General features: G+C 46.3%; 6 protein-coding genes across 6 annotated transcripts, besides 1 other annotated feature; 2 read left to right on the top strand and 4 right to left on the bottom strand.

Annotated features, from left to right (window-relative positions):
* Positions 1 to 51: 51 nt before the first annotated feature.
* On the bottom strand, positions 52 to 1536 carry TSTA_087030 (uncharacterized protein; the record flags this gene model as incomplete). Its single annotated transcript, XM_002478388.1, has 5 exons — positions 52 to 817; positions 870 to 993; positions 1042 to 1094; positions 1146 to 1248; positions 1305 to 1536. 5 exons carry the CDS (start codon positions 1534 to 1536, stop codon positions 52 to 54), a joined length of 1278 nt encoding a protein of 425 aa, XP_002478433.1.
* Positions 1537 to 2288: 752 nt separating this feature from the next.
* TSTA_087020 (alpha-1,2-mannosyltransferase (Alg9), putative) lies at positions 2289 to 4232 on the bottom strand (the record flags this gene model as incomplete). Its single annotated transcript, XM_002478387.1, has 4 exons — positions 2289 to 2540; positions 2596 to 3393; positions 3439 to 4108; positions 4171 to 4232. The coding sequence occupies 4 exons, from the start codon at positions 4230 to 4232 to the stop codon at positions 2289 to 2291; spliced, it is 1782 nt and encodes a 593-aa protein (XP_002478432.1).
* Positions 4233 to 4482: 250 nt separating this feature from the next.
* Positions 4483 to 6327, top strand: TSTA_087010 (snoRNP assembly factor Naf1, putative; the record flags this gene model as incomplete). The annotated part of the gene is made up of 1 exon (XM_002478386.1): positions 4483 to 6327. One exon carries the CDS (start codon positions 4483 to 4485, stop codon positions 6325 to 6327), a length of 1845 nt encoding a protein of 614 aa, XP_002478431.1.
* Positions 6166 to 6215: a microsatellite.
* A 302-nt stretch (positions 6328 to 6629) lies between the features above and the next one.
* On the bottom strand, positions 6630 to 8402 carry TSTA_087000 (U4/U6 small nuclear ribonucleoprotein, putative; the record flags this gene model as incomplete). The annotated part of the gene is made up of 1 exon (XM_002478385.1): positions 6630 to 8402. One exon carries the CDS (start codon positions 8400 to 8402, stop codon positions 6630 to 6632), a length of 1773 nt encoding a protein of 590 aa, XP_002478430.1.
* Positions 8403 to 8778: 376 nt separating this feature from the next.
* On the top strand, positions 8779 to 14075 carry TSTA_086990 (DNA-directed RNA polymerase I subunit (Rpa190), putative; the record flags this gene model as incomplete). The annotated part of the gene is made up of 5 exons (XM_002478384.1): positions 8779 to 8963; positions 9032 to 9508; positions 9562 to 12316; positions 12374 to 12564; positions 12614 to 14075. 5 exons carry the CDS (start codon positions 8779 to 8781, stop codon positions 14073 to 14075), a joined length of 5070 nt encoding a protein of 1689 aa, XP_002478429.1.
* Positions 14076 to 14594: 519 nt separating this feature from the next.
* TSTA_086980 (TFIIH complex helicase Rad3, putative) lies at positions 14595 to 17721 on the bottom strand (the record flags this gene model as incomplete). Its single annotated transcript, XM_002478383.1, has 14 exons — positions 14595 to 15019; positions 15089 to 15252; positions 15311 to 15331; positions 15391 to 15796; positions 15852 to 16277; positions 16336 to 16541; positions 16592 to 16629; positions 16688 to 16798; positions 16857 to 16973; positions 17031 to 17266; positions 17318 to 17416; positions 17472 to 17545; positions 17596 to 17643; positions 17705 to 17721. 14 exons carry the CDS (start codon positions 17719 to 17721, stop codon positions 14595 to 14597), a joined length of 2388 nt encoding a protein of 795 aa, XP_002478428.1.
* Between the last annotated feature and the right edge of the window lie 138 nt (positions 17722 to 17859).

Genomic DNA, 17859 nt, shown 5'->3' with positions numbered 1-17859 from the left:
CTGGAGTTCATGGTATTCATAACTGGAATGGAGAACATCTCAAAACGATTATCAAAACGGATAAGCACGAACTTCATCCTCCTTTTCAAGATCCAAACCATTCGTTAGCTGTTCCTCATGCTTCTTATCAAGAAACTCCAACAAAACCTCCGCATACTTCTCCTTACCCTTATATATCGACACATCATCCCCCCACGACCGTATCGCCGACGCCAATCTCCCCGCCACATACGGCTCCTTTACAATCTCAGTAATAGGCTCAAAATACGTCCTGATTGTAAACACCACCGCTCCAGATCGCGGCAACCGTCGTAACGACTGCCTCTCCGACCTGAAATAATGATGCTCAATGGCGCGATTCTTTTGCGCCGTATTCCACGAAATTCCGGGCTCATCTTCTGACCCAATACTGGGCGACCACGCTAACTGGTCGTCAACTTGCAAGAAATAATTATTTCGCAACACCGCATCTTCAGGTTTCAGTCGTCGGAAGAAATTCATCATCCCCTTTTCTAGCTTCTCGCGGTATTGTGGCACGTCGCCGGAGGTATGGATTTCGCTGAGTGGCATGCCGAATTTGTCCTCTAGACGCCAGAATCCGGCTAGTAGGATTGCCCCCGCGAGGAGGTAGTATTGTCCGTCTGGCTTTTCTATCATGAGGGCTAGATCGTCTTGTACTAGGCGCGCGCAGGTGGCCATGGGATCTTCGGGTAAGGGCCGTTGGAGGATGTTGAATGTTTCGCCCGTGAGGAGGTTGTCGATTCCCACGCCGGTTTTGCGGTAGAGGCTTGGGTAGCGAGCTGGGAGGTATGATGCTCTTTATATCATTGTTAGTATGTGATATTCGTCTTGGGAGGGTGATGACGTACAGTTCTTCGAGGAGTTCGATTGCAGCGTCCATGGCTTCAGGGGCTGTGCGGCAGCATTTTGAACCTCGTTCTTTGATTCGACGGGCTTTGTCGGCGTGGTAGCGAGGGTAGTGGTTATCCAATTCTTCCCCTAGTCAGACTTTCCCTCGTTTAGATGCTAGGAATGACTTACCGATCCATTCATCCCATTTCATGTTCCTCAATCCCATGGTGACAAAGTACTTCCTATTCACTAGTCAGTGACATCCACCACATGGAAGCGTGGAGAATACATACGGTCCATATCGGAAAGGACGATACGGCAACGGCCTGGTCGTTTTTACGTCCCAATCCGGGTACGGTGCTGGATCAGGTCTTTTGAATGAAGACGGTGTCCATTCTAACTCTATCAGCCGCCATCCATTCTGTTCTAAGGGAAGGGGCTGTAAGACGCACCACCGAATTTCCTCGTCACACGTCTAGTCTTCTCAACATCAGGTGTTGACGGCCTCGTTGCCGTTGCTCCTGTCTTTATGTATCGAGATCGTAGAGTCTGTAGAGATATATATACAACCCAAATCACTGAAGCAATGATCGTAATGCTGAGGACAGTATCATGTATTTGCCCTCGGTTTTGGTAGAGAAATTGTTGGACTTGAGTACTTGTTGTACTGATATATTGGGACATTTTGTCGGTTTCCATTCCCTTCACTAGCGTTGGTTCAGTGTAGACAAGCAATTCATGCAAAAGAGCGGAATACTGTACTACTAGTAGTATACATAGAAAGAAGAATCACATCGTACAATACTCGATTCTAAAAGATTGAATTATGATATCTACAACTGATGGCTATGATTCAATCTCAGATCCATAGATAAGAACTACCCAAAACGGCTGCATAGACCGTTATCAAGTTCACAACAGTGAGGGGTTAGAGCTTGAATCAGCAGCTTATCTCGTCTATTACAACTAACATATATTCAATGTACCTTGAATAGTGCAGGGTAATCTTGACTGGGGTAGGTAAATCCGACTCCAACGAGAGAATTGGTGGGGGGATTTTTTTACTGTTTTAGGAAGTTATTTGGTCATTAGGGTCTTGCAGACGAACGAGATGAACGCTTTGCGTTGATTTACTGGATACGTTATTGATATTGATAGAATTCTTGTTAGTATTGATTCGATTGCACTTCAATGATGTTGTTTTAATGGGTTTACTTGTATGTTCAATGGGTAAGTGCGTCGAGCAACCTTATCACTGAATAGTGTCATTAGTGCTGGTTGAAGTAGATCGGATCATCATAACCACTTTTGAGCGGTCTATTCGGATGGGCTGTACACACACTTATATACATACAAGAAGAGATGCTGTGAATACCCAATCCTCATGGATGACATCACACAGAATTGAGGAAGCATATCCACCATCTCTAATATTCTCAAGACGGATTCTGTCTCCGTCGCAAGAGGCAATAATCTCCCCATTGTCGCTTGAATCGACGAGGAACAAACGGCAGATTCGGAACCCATAGTACTCGACCAAAAGTCGGAGTTTCTGATGCATCTAGGAATTGATGGCATGCCAGTATCTCCCATTCCTTAGTGTTGTGTATATAGTCTGGTTCTAGGCTCGTTGATGGCCTACTGGGGAAGTACGAATCAACTAGGAACATGCATTGGGAGATGTCGATCTGTTTCGGAGTTGGTCAGTCGATATGTCACGAAATATATAATAGAATGACTTACGTATTTTGACGGATCCTCTTCATTTCGATCGTTCATACCCGTAGGATTTGCAGATATACCAGCGAGCAGTGTCTGCACGCCGCTAGCGTCAGGAAACTCTCCAGGCAACAAACCCGAGAATTCACTTTTCACAAACTTGGCTCGCATGGAATGAGGCAGGAAGAATGAAGAAGGAAACCTGTACCACTCCTTTCCCAAGCAAAGAAAGTCACCCTCTTGCGCAAGGCCTGGTGTGTCCAACGAATCATAGACTTTCAGGGGCGCACCATAAGCAGTTACCATGCCCACAGATCTCAAAAGTCCCGCGTTGATGGATAACAACATGAAGGCTGCAACAGCGATAAATTTGACCTTACCTGGGATCAAACCCATTAAAGTACCGGGTTTGTTTGTTCCAATATATGCCAGAATCAAGTGAAGCGCAAGTGCTGCATTGAGAGCAAGGAAGGGATATGCGGGATACATAAACCTCTCTTCCTTGTGAGGTTGGACGGTGAAAATGGTTTGCCAGAGGTAGAAAGGAGACACAAATGCGAGGGATCGTAGAAGTGTTTGACTGGAAGAAAAAGCTTTCCTACCAAACAAGGATTGTAAGACGAATAACGGAGCGATTGAAGCCGCCAGAATAAACCAAATGTTGAAGTTTAAGAGTAAATTCCGAATGTAAAATGTCCACGGCTCAGTGCCAAAGATGTTCGGGCCTCTTCCCTCGCCTCCGAATATATTGTATGCAACGATATTCCAAGGAACTATTGCGAATTTTTCGAAGAAAAGGGAGTCGACTCCGATTTCCAGTCCCTATTATTGTTAGCAAGTCATCATTATCATCGGTCAGAGCCATACAAGGATCACAATGCACCTAATGCCTCCCTTTACAATCTGTCTGAACGTATGTCCAAAGTGACCCGAAAACATAGATGTGAAGACCTCCTCGGCTAGCAAAGGAAGAAGCAGTGCACCAGAGAAGGGCCAGCCAATGATAGCACCTGTCCCAAACCACATAATGCCCTCAGCGATCTTGTTCTTGCCTCTCCGATCCAAAAATGCCGCCAGTCCTAGCATCGATGTATACATTGTAAATGTGGACGGCAAAAATGCCGTAGACGCATGAAAGAAACCGGGACTGAAAACGGTGATAATCAAGAAAAGTAGACCGATTCTTCGATTGAGTGTTCGTGATATAGCGGAATAGAGACGGGTTTCGCAAGCTGCGCAGATGAACGCAAGAACGGCTCTGATTACATAAAATTGAGTTCTCTTGTGCGGACTATAGATCCTAGTTATCATTCCAATTACAGCATGGAGGCTGACGTATAGCCAGCTTCGGATGGAGTATTCGGGCGAATATTCCCATGTCTGCAGTCCGTAACCATGGTCAAGGTAGTGTGTTGGCTCCCAGTAGTTGAAGATCTCATCGCAATCTTGAATTGGAGCATAGGCAGCTGCAAGTGCATTGGAAGCGAGAAAAGTGTAAAATGCAACGTTCAATGGAAGATAGAATGGCGAGGGCGTTCTTCAGACACGTATCCTTAGTAAATATCTGCGGAGTTTCGATGCATTGGACCAGGCGCATACCTCTTTCGACTCCCAGACTCACTGTGCGAGTCGCTAGAATGTTCATCTTCAGAGGACGACATTGCAGCCAATTGATCTCTAGAGAATGTGTCGTTTTGTCCTGAGTTGAACGAGACGTCACGGAAGGGAAAATATACGGTTCTTATCGATAAGCTTGTGCGGGTCATCAGCCAATCAGGAAGCTTAGCTAGTTTTGAGAAAAGTCTCCGCCACATCTTTTATCTTTTGTTTCAACTTTTTTTCATCGAATCTCTCTGTCTGCTATCTTTGTCGGCTGCGACGATAATTTTTTAATTTTTCTGACAGGGAAAGATGGAGGATCAGCCGGATATCCAGATGCAACTTGGAGAAGGGCAAATACAGCCTAAGACAGAACAACCAGAAATTTCAGTCCTATCGACAACACCGCTAGAACCCAGTAGCGATTTTTACAATACTCCCTTAACTGGCCAGACTCCTGTCTATCCTGCGAATAACACGACCTCGAATTCTGACGAAGCCACAATCGAGTCCGAAACTAAGCCTGCACCTCCGACGGACGGCCAAAATACGGAAAATACTCAACAGAATGGTGATCTTGCGAACAAAGTAGCCAGCACTGCTGAACAAAATCTTGGTGCGCATCAAAATGAAGAGGTACCGACGACAGACGCTATGGAGACCGATCAACCCGCAGCGGACCAGCCTACTACAACCGAAGAAGAACATCCGGAGTGGGAGATTGACTCCTCACCGTACGAATCATCATCAGATAGCTCTACAGATTCCTCCGACGACAGTGATGAAGACGAAGAGGACTATCCCATTTTATCAGCTGAGGAAACAGCTCGGATACTTATGCAGGCAGAAGGCGGCTCAGATGATGAAGGTGACAACAAGGCCGGTGGTGGATCTCAGTTGCGAACGGCCAACGAACAAATCGAGGAAGCGCCTCCGATCCCCGATATAAAGGTGACCGAGGATATGAAGATTGTACCGCTCGGTCATCTCGAAAGCCATGTGGAAAATCTTATACTTATTAAAGCCACCGTGTCTGGGGACTATCAAGTTCTCGAAAGCAACTCCCTCCTCTGTCTTGAGGATAGGACTGTTATTGGTGTGGTTGCAGATACATTGGGAAGAGTCGAGGAACCTCTTTATACAGTTAGATACCAAGACCCGACGAAGATTCAGGAGCTTGGCCTTGAGAAGGGAAAACAGATTTTTTACGTCGAGAGCCATTCCGAATTTGTCTTCACACAACCCCTCAAGGGAATGAAAGGTAGCGATGCTTCCAACTTTCACGATGAAGAGGTTGGAGAAGATGAGATTGAATTCTCGGACGACGAAGCGGAAGCGGAATACAAGCGAAGGCTGAAACAGAAGAAGAAGGAAAGGAAAGATGGCGGGAAACCGAGAAACGCTCCAGGACCCTCGCCGCTTAGTAGAGGTGAATTGAACTACGACGATGATGGAGATAGAGCAACTGAGGATGGCTATACTCCTTTGGCTCGTCCTAAGAATTACCACGAGATAATGAACCATCCAGAAGCTCATACGGAGTCATCGTCTTCATACCAGAATAACAGAGGCAACTTCCGAGGCAGAGGGCGTGGCCGAGGAGGCTTCGACAGAGGCTCCGGACGTGGTAGAGGCAACGATAGACGCGGACGAGGCAACCATCACAATAACTATTCGCAAGATAATAGCCATCGTGCAGACTACTCTCGCGAGAATTCTGCTACACCTCAATACCAGAATTATTCTGCACCCCCAGCAGCTTTACCTTCAGTGGCATTCCCAGCTCAACAATACAGTCAATATCCATCTTTCCCACAACCTCCTCAACAACCTCAGTTCCCACAATTCGGACAAGCACAAACAGCAGGATTGCCACAGTTCCCGTTCCGGCTGCCATTTCAGCAGACTCCGTACCAGCAGAACACGTATCAGCAAAATCCTTATCAAAGCGTACCGGCTGGTGCTCATATAAACCCAGCATTCTTCGCTGCGCTGCAACAACAGTTACAACAACAACAACAGCAACAACAGCAGCAGCCGCAACAGCCTGTTGCTCCTCCTGTACCACAGAATCAATCGGCATTCAGTCAAGTACAAGAGCAATTGGATATCTTACGGCAGTTGGCGGCTTCTAGAAATGCTAATCCGCCCCAATAGGAAAAGTTTTGTTTGCTTTCTTTATACCCTTGGTATGATCTCTTAAAAGCATTTGGTTAGGAGTTCTTGTTTATTTCGTGGCATGAATAGATTTTCTACTTTTGCTGAATTACAATTCGGTTCGTGATATTTTGTAGGCTTCTTACAAATTTGTATGTTTAACTAGGTGATTAATTGTGCCATTGTAGTAGCAATATAAGTTGACAATAGGTAGTCAGGACATGATACACATGGAATGACAGGTTGCGCGTAGGTAGCCGAAATGCAAGTGTTAAAAAATTTGAATGACATGGCTATCGTGATTAGAAAGCAGCTGGCTTATACGTCTTCGCCAATACCCAAAAATTCTCCATCTTAGCCCGAGCCAAAGTATCCTTCGCAGCGCTATCAGTTTCACAAACTCGTGCGCCTAGCCACTTCCTGAACGCTCTCGTTTTCTGCTGTCCTTCCCATAGAAGTGTACAGGTGTTAGACCCAAGGTCACGCAGTTCACCCTTCTCATCCTCGGGATTTAGCCATGATGCCGATGACTCACGGTTTCCTCCCTCGCGCTGTGGACCGGGACCAGAATTTTCAGTCCAGTCGATACGGTTAAGCATCAACTTTTTGTATTGGTTTATCGAATGAGCACCACCTTCTACAATGAGCAAGTTGAGCTTTGGGTGCATTACGCAAACACCCGTGAGTGCCATTTGCTCAGCGTTCTTGCTGATCTTGAAGCGATGCCGTCCATTGGCAAGACAGTCAATCTTGAATACACACACATGAATGCCCTTCTCAGCATCCTTTTCCTGCTGAGCAGCAAGTTTCTCTTTTCGCTGCTCCTTTGTCAATTTGCGTTCTTCGTTAGCTGATTCGTGTTTTTGCCGACGCTCTGCAATTTCGCGATTAACGCGAGCCTCTACAGCCGTGGGATCCTTCACGGCTTCCTCTCCGAGGACTCGCATTAGGTTAGACTTCTTAACCTTTGGTGGTGGAGCAGGTTCGAGACCTAATCTAATCTTTGCTTGCTGTTCCTTAAGATCCGCCATACGACGCTGTCGGCGCAGTTTCGCTTGTTCTTTTGCTGTCAAATACATAGGTTTCTGTTGCGGAATTAACTTCTCCTGGGGAGGATCCAGCAAAACAGGATGCTGAATGTAGATTGTAACAAGCGAGTCATCAGTGTCGACTTTTATATTCTTAGGATCATCGATTGCAGAATAGTCGCTTCCGTTGACCAATCCTTCGTCCCACCACTCTAAAGCTGGAGGTGCAGGAACTTCAAAGGCTTTTTCAAGGCTTAACTCTTCATCTACACCGGCTTGGCGCGCCATGCTCGCGATTCGCTTTTTCATTTCCTCCATCTGCGCCTGACGCCGTAGAGCTGCAGCTTGTGCGATGTATTTTCCTTTCTGATTGAACACGAGCTGCTTGGACAGACGAGGTTTCGATGTAGCGTGAAGACTGTCATCATAATAAGGGTTTTGTTTAATTTCCTCTAATGAAGGTCCGCTTAGATCCAATCCTGGCTTCTTCGAGACGGGAGTCGTTGAGCGGCGATTTGCCATGGTCGTAGCGAATTTCGGCTGAGCCGCGCCACGGCCTTTTGTTCCTCGCTGGTCTTGAATCGTATCGGCCAAAAGCGCAGGATGAAGACCGACTCCCAGGCCACCTCGTGCCTTCGATAAATCATCATCGTCATAGCGATTGGGTGGTTCGATGGACGTGGGAGCCACTGGTGACGGGGTAAATGATGGTCTCTGTTGAGTTGTAGCAGCACCAACCTTCCCTGTGGCTGCAGCGACCCTTGCTCTCATCTGTTCGATACGAGACATCGCCGTTCCGGTAGAGGTGGCAGGAGGTGCCGGGCTCGGTGAAGCTGATGCGGAATCACCACGAGCCATATTTATCCTGGCTCTGACTGCTTCAGCCTTAGCTCTGGCTTCGGCGAGCATGCGATCGATGTCGACTTGGCCATTTGGCGCGGAGCCATTATTACTAGGCATAGGAGGGCCATTATTGGATCGCGTTCTCTTCTGTGCGTTCAGTTCTTCATCCCCCGGGTGACGCCTCTTCAGCGACACATCAGCCATGGTGGAGATGCAAGATACAACTCACCCGCTACAGTCGACTGTAATGTCGAAAGAATGAGAGAAATACTCGACTGATGGCCCCGTTGATTGAAGGGTCAGGATACTGATGGGGTTGTTTGGCTCATGTAAGTGACATAATGGATGAGACCCAAGTGATTGCTCTTAAAGGCGCTAATTCTGTGCCGTTAGGTAGCCGCCCGGTTATTGGTGCACTCGGAAGGCGGTGAAGACTAGCAATAAATTTTCCCCAAAAAAGTTTCTCTTAGCTTCGCCCGCAAAAGATTTGAAGCATTAGCAGAAAAATTGCGAGGCCTTGCAAAACGCATTTTCTGTTGTCCGAAGCATGGATGTTGAGCTCTGATCGAGCGCATCAAAAATGTCTTCTTTCGCCCGTCCTGTCGCAAGTGAGCTTGCGGCAGTTGACTTTTCAGTCTACTCGTCTGAAGATATCAAAAAAATATCGGTCAAGCGCATTTTCAACACCCCGTCTTTGGACTCGCTTCACAACCCTATACCTAACTCGCTTTATGATCCGGCTTTGGGTGCTTGGGGAGACCATGTGTAAGTGTTGTTATTATTTCCATATTCAATAATTCCATACCGAATGGAGCTGATCCATTCGTCTCTAGCTGTACCACTTGCCGTGCGAGCTCTTGGTCGTGTCCAGGTCATCCTGGTCACATAGAGCTACCTGTTCCCATCTGGAATGTGACATTTTTCGACCAGATGTATCGTTTACTTCGAGCAAAATGCGACTTTTGTCACCGCCTGCGAATCGCTCGAGTTGAAATCAATGCTTACGCCTGCAAATTGCGACTCCTTCAATATGGATTGGTCGATCAGACTGCTGAGATTGATAAAATTGGCGAATACGGACAGGATGCCGCTGTCGACGCGGACGAAAACGGAAACGTCGACCCTCAGACAAAGATGGAGCTACGGAACAAGTTTGTCAGGAAGTGCATCCGCGAGGCTCAGAAGCAAGGCGACAGCGGCGCTTTTTTTGGAGGGGCAAAGAATCCTGTTGCGGCCGAGCAACGAAGGGAATTGATCAAGGAATTTTTCAAGGAGCTCGCTAAAGGCAAAATATGCAAATCTTGTCACTAGTAAGGATCCTCTCACGATTATATGATCCGCTGGGTTTCTGATCATTTCACAGTGTCTCTCCAGGTTACCGAAAAGATAGGTACGCCAAAATCTTTCGCAAAGCTATGTCTACTAAGGACAAAGTCGCAATGACAATGGCCGGAATGACAGCTCCTAATCCTGTTATCGTCCTTGAAGAAGAGAAGAAACTTCTCAATAAACCCAAAGAGCAAGATAAACAGAACGGCACTGCAATCAGAGAAGTTACTGAGCTCCATGGAGCAGAAGAGGAAGTCGTCCGAGCGAACGCTGCAATTAGTCAAGGCTCAATAGCTGGTGGTCAAGAAGGTGGCCAACAGTTTGTCTCGTCACCTGAAGTCTATGCCGCTATCTGCCTACTATTTGAGAAAGAGAAGGAGATTTTAAATCTGGTATATAGTTCACGGCTTGGATTTAAGATCTCCCCGGATATGTTGTTCGTGCGAAACATTCTTGTTCCACCCAACCGTTTCCGCCCGCCAGCACAACAGGGAGGTCAAATTATGGAGGCCCAACAGAACACACCCTTTACCCAGATCTTGAAGACATGCGACTTGATAAACATGATCAGCCACTCAAGACAAACTGCGGAAACGGAAGGTACCAGAATGCGAGAATATCGCGATCTGCTTCAAGCAATCGTTACTCTTCAAGAGCAGGTCAATACCCTTATTGACAGTGATCGCGGCCCTGGTGGCATGGCTGCTGCGCGACAGGCCAACGGTGTCAAACAACTCTTGGAAAAGAAAGAAGGTCTTTTCAGAAAGAACATGATGGGAAAGCGTGTCAATTATGCTGCCCGAAGTGTCATTTCGCCTGATCCCAGTTTGGAAACCCATGAAGTCGGTGTTCCTATGGTGTTTGCTAAGAAACTGACTTTCCCTGAGCCCGTCACATCTTTCAACTTCCACGAATTGAGAGAGGCTGTCATCAATGGACCAGACAAATACCCTGGAGCATCGGCGATCGAGAATGAGTCAGGTCAGGTTGTGAACCTCAAGTTCAAGACTCTGGATGAGCGTACTGCTCTGGCAAATCAACTTCTTGCTCCGTCACATGCAAAGATGAAGGGTAATCGCAACAAGAAAGTATACCGACATTTAACCACTGGTGACTACGTTATCATGAATCGTCAACCGACTCTTCACAAACCTTCTATGATGGGCCACCGTGCGAGGGTCTTACCAAATGAGAGAGTTCTTCGATTACCATACCCCAATACAAACTCATATAACGCCGATTATGATGGTGACGAAATGAACATGCATTTCCCCCAAAATACGATAGCTCGGGCCGAGCTTTCTATGATTACGGATGCTGATCGTCAATACATATCTTCCACCGATGGAAAACCTCTTCGAGGTTTAATTCAAGATCATATTACAGTATCTACCTTCTTGACAAGCCGAGATACGTTTTTCGAAGAAGACGAGTACCAGCAACTTCTGTATAGTTGTTTGCGACCAGAAAATGCCAACACTGTTACTGACCGAATTCAGCTGGTTGAGCCTGCCTTTATCCGCCCTCGGCGTCTTTGGACTGGCAAACAAGTCATATCAACCGTTCTGAAGAATATCATGCCACCGAACAGGAGGGGTCTCAACCTTCAAGGCAAGTCATCCACTCCTGGAGAGAGATGGGGTAAAGACAATGAAGAAGATAGCGTCATTTTCAAGGATGGCGAGCTTCTTTGCGGTATTCTTGATAAGAAGCAGATTGGTGCTTCAGGAGGTGGTTTCATTGACGCCATCCACGAGATTTACGGCAACGCAATCGCAGGAAGCTTATTGAGTATTCTGGGACGACTTCTTACCCGCTTCCTGAATATGCGAGCATTCAGTTGTGGTATTGAGGATCTTCGATTAACTCCAGAAGGAGATCGCAAACGTGTTGATATTCTTGAGAAGGCTGCCACCCTCGGACGAAACGTTTCATTGAAATACGTCACGCTTGATCAGAACCCCGCTGCCGATCAGGATGCTGAACTCAGGCGTCGTCTTGAAGACGTCTTACGTGATGACCAGAAACAGTCGGGCTTGGACAGCGTCTACAACTCACAGACAAGAAAGCTTACCTCGGATATCGCAGCTAGCTGTCTTCCACATGGCCTTATCAAACAGTTCCCTTGGAATCAGATGCAACTGATGACTACAACCGGTGCCAAAGGTTCAAGCGTTAACGCTAATTTGATTTCGTGTAATCTTGGACAACAGGTTTTGGAAGGTCGCCGTGTCCCAGTCATGGTCAGCGGAAAGACGTTACCATCTTACCGGGCTTTTGAAACTCACCCGCAAGCCGGCGGGTACGTCTGCGGTCGTTTCTTGACTGGTATCAAACCACAGGAGTACTATTTTCACACCATGGCTGGTCGTGAGGGCCTTATTGATACCGCTGTCAAGACTGCGAAGTCAGGTTACTTGCAGCGGTGTTTGATCAAGGGTATGGAAGCCGTAAAAGTTGAATATGACTCTTCTGTGCGAGATACCGCAAATGGAGGATCTGTCATCCAGTTTATCTATGGTGAAGACGGGTTGGACGTCGGCAAGCAAGTTCATCTACAGAATTTCAGTTTTTTGGCGAACAATTACGTCTCAACAATGGCTCAACTGAATATGACCCAGGACTTCCATGCTCTAGAGAAGCCGGAAGTCTTGCAGTGGCATAAGGATGCCATGAAGCAGGTTAGGAAGACTGGCCGGTTAGATGCCAAAGATCCGACTTTAGCGGTGTATCAACCTGGTGGACACTATGGTAGCGTTTCCGAGGCTTTCTCCTTGGCTTTGAAGAAGGTAAGATCAATCATTATGTTTTTATAGACGAACAGTGAGCTAAAAGTCACCTTACAGTACGAGGAGAGAAACCCGGACAAACTTCTCAAAGACAAGAAAGCAGGCATTACTGGTGCACTAAGCAAGAAAGCTTTCGAAAGTGTTATGCATATGAAATACTTGAACAGCGTCATCGATCCTGGTGATGCTGTCGGTATCGTTGCTGGCCAGTCTATCGGTTCACAGACCACTCAGATGACACTCAACACGTAGGTACCTACATAGCTGCCTGCTTTACTTGTGCTAATTCCGTTTTAGGTTCCATTTGGCAGGTCACAGTGCCCGAAACGTTACTCTCGGTGTTCCTCGACTTCGAGAAATTGTGATGACAGCAAGTAAAAAGCCGATGACTCCCACCATGACTGTAGAAGTCATTGAAGAGTTGAGCGAGAAAGCTGGGCAGTCCTTCGCAAAGGGTATTAGCAGACTTAGCATTGCAGAGGTTATCGATACTCTACAAGTGAGAGAGAGCACGACATCTGGCAAGGGTGTGAAGGCCAAGATTTACGACATCGACATGAAATTCTTTGACGCAAAGGAGTACTTTGAAGAATATGCCATCACGAAGCGTGACCTTGTACGAGCACTCCAAGATGAATTCATTCCTAAATTCATCAAGAAGATCAGAGCTGAACTCAAGAAACGCGAAGACGAGAAGGATCTCAAGGGAGTATCAGCTGCTCAACCTGAAATCGGTGTCTCTATCGGCACAACTGAATATTTCGATGGCGCTGTTCGGGAAACGCAAGCAGGAGGTGCGGATAATGATGACGATGCAGTAGACGAGGACAACGAGGACGATGAAGAAGACGCAAAACGTGCCCAGAGCAAACAGAACCGTGACAACCAGGTCAGCTACGAAGCACCAGACGATGACGAAGATAGGATCAGAAGAGAACAAGATGAGTCCGACATGGAAGACGACGATGAGGACAATGGAAGTAAACTGAGACAGGAGAAGATATCGGACGATGGAGAATCTGATTCGTCTGACGAATCCAATGATGAGGATGGATCGGCAGATCAAGCGAGACTAGACCGACAGGATGCAAGGATGCGTGCTGAAGAGATCACGGGAAAATTCGACGAGATCAGTGTCTTCAAATTTAACTCCAAGGACGGGAATTCCTGCTTCATTCGCTTGGAGTACTCTGTTGATACCCCCAAACTCTTGGTTCTTCCTCTTGTCGAAGACGCTGCTCGCCGTGCTGTAATCCAGGCCGTTCAGGACCTTGGTTCATGCCTTTACACCCCACCTGATAAAGAGAAGAACGAACCCGCCAAGATCGACATTGAAGGTGTCAACCTTAAGGCCATGCGCGGTTACCAAGATTACATCAACCCGCATACCATTCGAACAAATTCGATTCACGACATGCTCATCTTCTATGGTGTCGAAGCAGCCCGCTCTACCATCATCCGTGAGATGTCAGACGTCTTCTCTGGTCACAGTATCACGGTTGACAACCGCCATTTGAACTTGATCGGTGACGTTATGACTCACAGTGGTGGATTCAAATCCTACAGTCGTAATGGCCTCATCAAGGAAAGCAATTCACCCTTCTCGAAGAGTTCTTTCGAGACGAGTGTTGGTTTCATGAGAGATGCCGTTCTTGAGCGGGACTTTGACGATTTGAAGAGTCCCAGTAGTCGCATTGTTGTCGGTCGCCTTGGTAATGTCGGCACTGGCGCATTCGATATCCTGGCTCCTGTTGCATGAAGTCTGTATCTTACCATTCTCCATGTGTTGTACCTTCGTCTGTATTCCAATAACGCTCCTGCATACATCAACATATTCTCAATTTTCTGTCCTATGGAGTTTGGAAGCATATTCTTTCCCTTTTATTATGATTAGATGATGTCTATCTTGCATTCCTGTAGAAAAGAAGTCTTGTCAGTGATTGTCGATTTGCACAGAAGAGATGAGTAGTATATTGTGTAGAGACAATGCAAATGTTCATTATTGATTCCAATGTGTTTCCAGAAAAGAGATCTTAACTCTAAACCCTAATCTTAACAAGAATTCTATCCACAGAAGTAAAGGTCTTATTCTGACGAAGTACCCCAATTTTCGATATCTAAAGACTCAATAATTTGACCAGCTATCGGATGTGATCACCATACTATGCACGCTAGAACTAAACGCCATCTCGAATTCTGAAACTGATGCCTGTTGTACACCCAAAAAGCAACTGATCATTAGTGAAGCGTCTAAAATCGCAGTAGCTAAATTTTTTTTCTAGGTGTCCAGCATCATCATTTCCTCGTCAAGGTCATCATCGAACTCATCCTTGTCAGGCTGAGGGCCGTCCGCACCATGACTCCCATTCCTCGGCGGAGCGACGGGCTCTAGTCCTCTCTCGACGCGCTCCTCTTCCATTTTCCGTTTCGCAATTTGTTCATCAAGCTGTGCCGGTGTCCAGCTGGAGATACCCTCATGATCCTTAGCTTTGAATGGTTGAGCCATCGTCCTCAAGAAATTTTTCGCCGTGGCAACGGCCATGTCAGTACTTAGATTGACTTCGCTTTCTAGGATGGTCTGATTGATCCATTTGGGGAGTTGATTTCTCTTGCGGGCGAAGCGTTTGTCTGCTAGGACCATGATACCGTAGTCATCTTTGCCGCGGATAACACGTCCTAAACACTGTGAAGCGTGTCTCATGGCTGATACAGTGATGAACTGTTAGGTATTCTTGCAATACAACAAGTACTAATCACGAATTGAAGACTTACCATCGAAAGAAAGAAAATCGTTCTCTCGGATGCCGTAATTTTCTCTCAAAAACTCCAACCGTGCCCTCAGGATTCGTGACTCGGTGTACTGGAAGGGAACACCTATGCAGATAACTGCACGTCCATATTGATGATCGAAATCGACTCCTTCTGCCACCTTTCCTCTGCTCAGAGGATTAGTAAATTAATCGATTTTGGTTTGATAGCATCCATGTAACGTACCGTGCGACAGACATCAAGATACTGTTTGCAACACTTAGCCTCAACATGAACTTGCTGAAGTAGAATAGGGAAATACGTACGCTCCACGGCCATTACAACATGCCGTTCGATATGTCTCAAGAGCTAGAGATGACTCTTGCGCATCTGGAGTCTCAACCAAGATGAGCTTATAATTCCAAATCATGTCTAATATCCCCATACCAGACCAAACATGCAGTGTAGATTCCATGTAAAGGTAGGACGGGAAGAAGACCACAATGCCATCAGGCACAATCTTAGCAAAATCCAGCAATAATGTGCCGTAATTGCGCAAATTGCTTGGATCATTTCTTGTTTGAAATGAGGAAGAGATCTGTGACTGATCGGATCCCCTAGTGACTATCATTGGAAGGAAAGACCGACGGGCAAGCGTCATAGTATAAGACTCCTGTAGCACTGGAGTGAAATTGAGCATCTTCGGGAACATGTCGAGAGGAGTAAGGGTGCCTTAGATAACAATAACAATTAGTAGAGTTAGTAAGCAGTAGATGTGTGCACCTACCAGACGTCACGACTATGGACGAGAACCGCTCGCACACGGGTCGGAAAGCAATAGCAGCATCTAGACATGCAAGGTGTAGCACCGGATTAGGGACTGTAGCTGCTTCGGACTCAAATGGTTCTAAAATGAGTAGAAATCCGCGGTCATAGGTGCTGACAAGAGTCGCAAACATGGCCACTTCCTGAAGAGGTTGATAATCTTCTATATTCATAAGTTCGAGAGTACGGACGAGAGAGGTTAGCCGCTCCGAGCAGAACTTCAAAGGCTTTGCCTCGATGAAAACAAGCTCGCGTAAATGTTGTAAAAAGCTCGGTGTCGTTTCACTGATAGTGTGAGTTACTTTCATTCGTGTCATGAGATATTGTATAAATCTTTGTAAAAAAGCTATAAAGTGCTCAGCACGGCGAATGTTTCCAGGTACAGCCTCTTGAATCGGGGTTAGCAAACGACAGTTATTGATACGCGTTGGAAGGGGAAAGCATACCGCTGAGAAGATCTTGTGGTAATACAGGATTTGACATGATCAAATCCTCGTCTCGCGCTTCTTCAGTTGCTTTCAAGCCCTCGACGAGTTTCGTATATTCTGACTGTAACTTTTCGGCATCTGAAGTTTTCATTTCCTCAATCTTTCGCTCAAGATTCTTGGCACCTCTTGATGCTTTACGTAGGGAGTCCTCAGTCAAGTCGATGCTGAATAGATGTTAGTACATTGTCAAAAATCTTGGATTATTGTGTCCCACCTGAGAGATTCAATAGCAACGTTATCGATGTTGTGAGCCTGAAAGGACGTTAGAAGATAAAGTGCTAGTATAAGGGGATTTTCGGCTCATGCGAACCTCATCGAAAACCACAATACAGTCCTTCGAAAGTTCTCGTGAGACTCGTTCTGCAATCTTGGGATCCAAAAGATAATGATAGCTGTAAATTATGACATTGCAGTATGGCAACTGGATTATGATTCGTTAGTTGCATGCAAATATAACCACAGACAGGAAGTTGACTCACCATGCGTCTCACTGTGAAATATGGGCAAGTAACTTTTTCTTGACAATATCTCAAGAGATCACTGAATGTGAAGACACCCGGCTCAATCAGATTATGTGGCTCTAAGAGATCTAGGTTCTTTAATTTCGAGCCCGTCAGTTATGTTTTCACCGTGCGGTAACCTGAGAAACCCACATCATGATACGTGCAAGTCTCAACATCTTCACCACGTTCCTTCTTTTGAGCCACAAAAGAGGCAGTAAGACTTCGGCATCGAGCATCAACTACCGTTCCGCTCTTTTCGCGCTTCACCGATGGATGTAGACACAGATTCTTTCGACTGGAAAGACCAAGTCCACGAAAGTCCTCTGTATGGCCTAGCTCTAACGCACGATATTTCATAAGAGCCTTTAATTCATGAAGAGCCTTGTCTTGTCTATGTTAGTTTCGAAAGTGGCAATTTCTTGAAGCGGGTGCAATACCGATCTCGCTCATGGTTCGAGAGCAATATATAAGTTTTCTGGAGTCGCCATGGTGTTGTTGATAGGCGACAATAAGTGATAACAGCGTTACGGTTTTTCCTTCGCTTCAGTATCAACTATCTGTACAGATCGATGGAGATATCGACATCCTTACCAGTTCCAGAAGGCATTTCAAGCACACAATGTCCACCGGCATCGAGTGCTTTTTTCAAGTCACACATATACTGCCTGATGACATGTCAGAATATTACTCTTCCAGATGAAAGTCTTAGACAAACCATTGTTCAGGATAGATCTTGGGATACGGGAAGAGCACTTCAATCTCACTGGAGATAGATATTCGTATCAGTCAAAGTTGATTATTTGTCTTAAGCTGGTGGTGCTAACTCTATCTTGAACCTCATCTTGGCGACATGAAGACGGCGGTTGAAGACGCTCCCCGAAATTCCTCAACGAGGCTACCGGGGATATGAGGATCAAACCGTATAAAACGAGTTCTCTTTCTGTATATTTTGTAGGCGATAGCTGGAACAGACGGCCCA

The sequence above is a fragment of the Talaromyces stipitatus genome, genomic scaffold (assembly GCF_000003125.1).
Source record: "Talaromyces stipitatus ATCC 10500 scf_1105507295527 genomic scaffold, whole genome shotgun sequence".
Lineage (NCBI taxonomy): Eukaryota > Fungi > Ascomycota > Eurotiomycetes > Eurotiales > Trichocomaceae > Talaromyces > Talaromyces stipitatus.
This window is presented reverse-complemented; position numbering and strand designations above follow the sequence as displayed.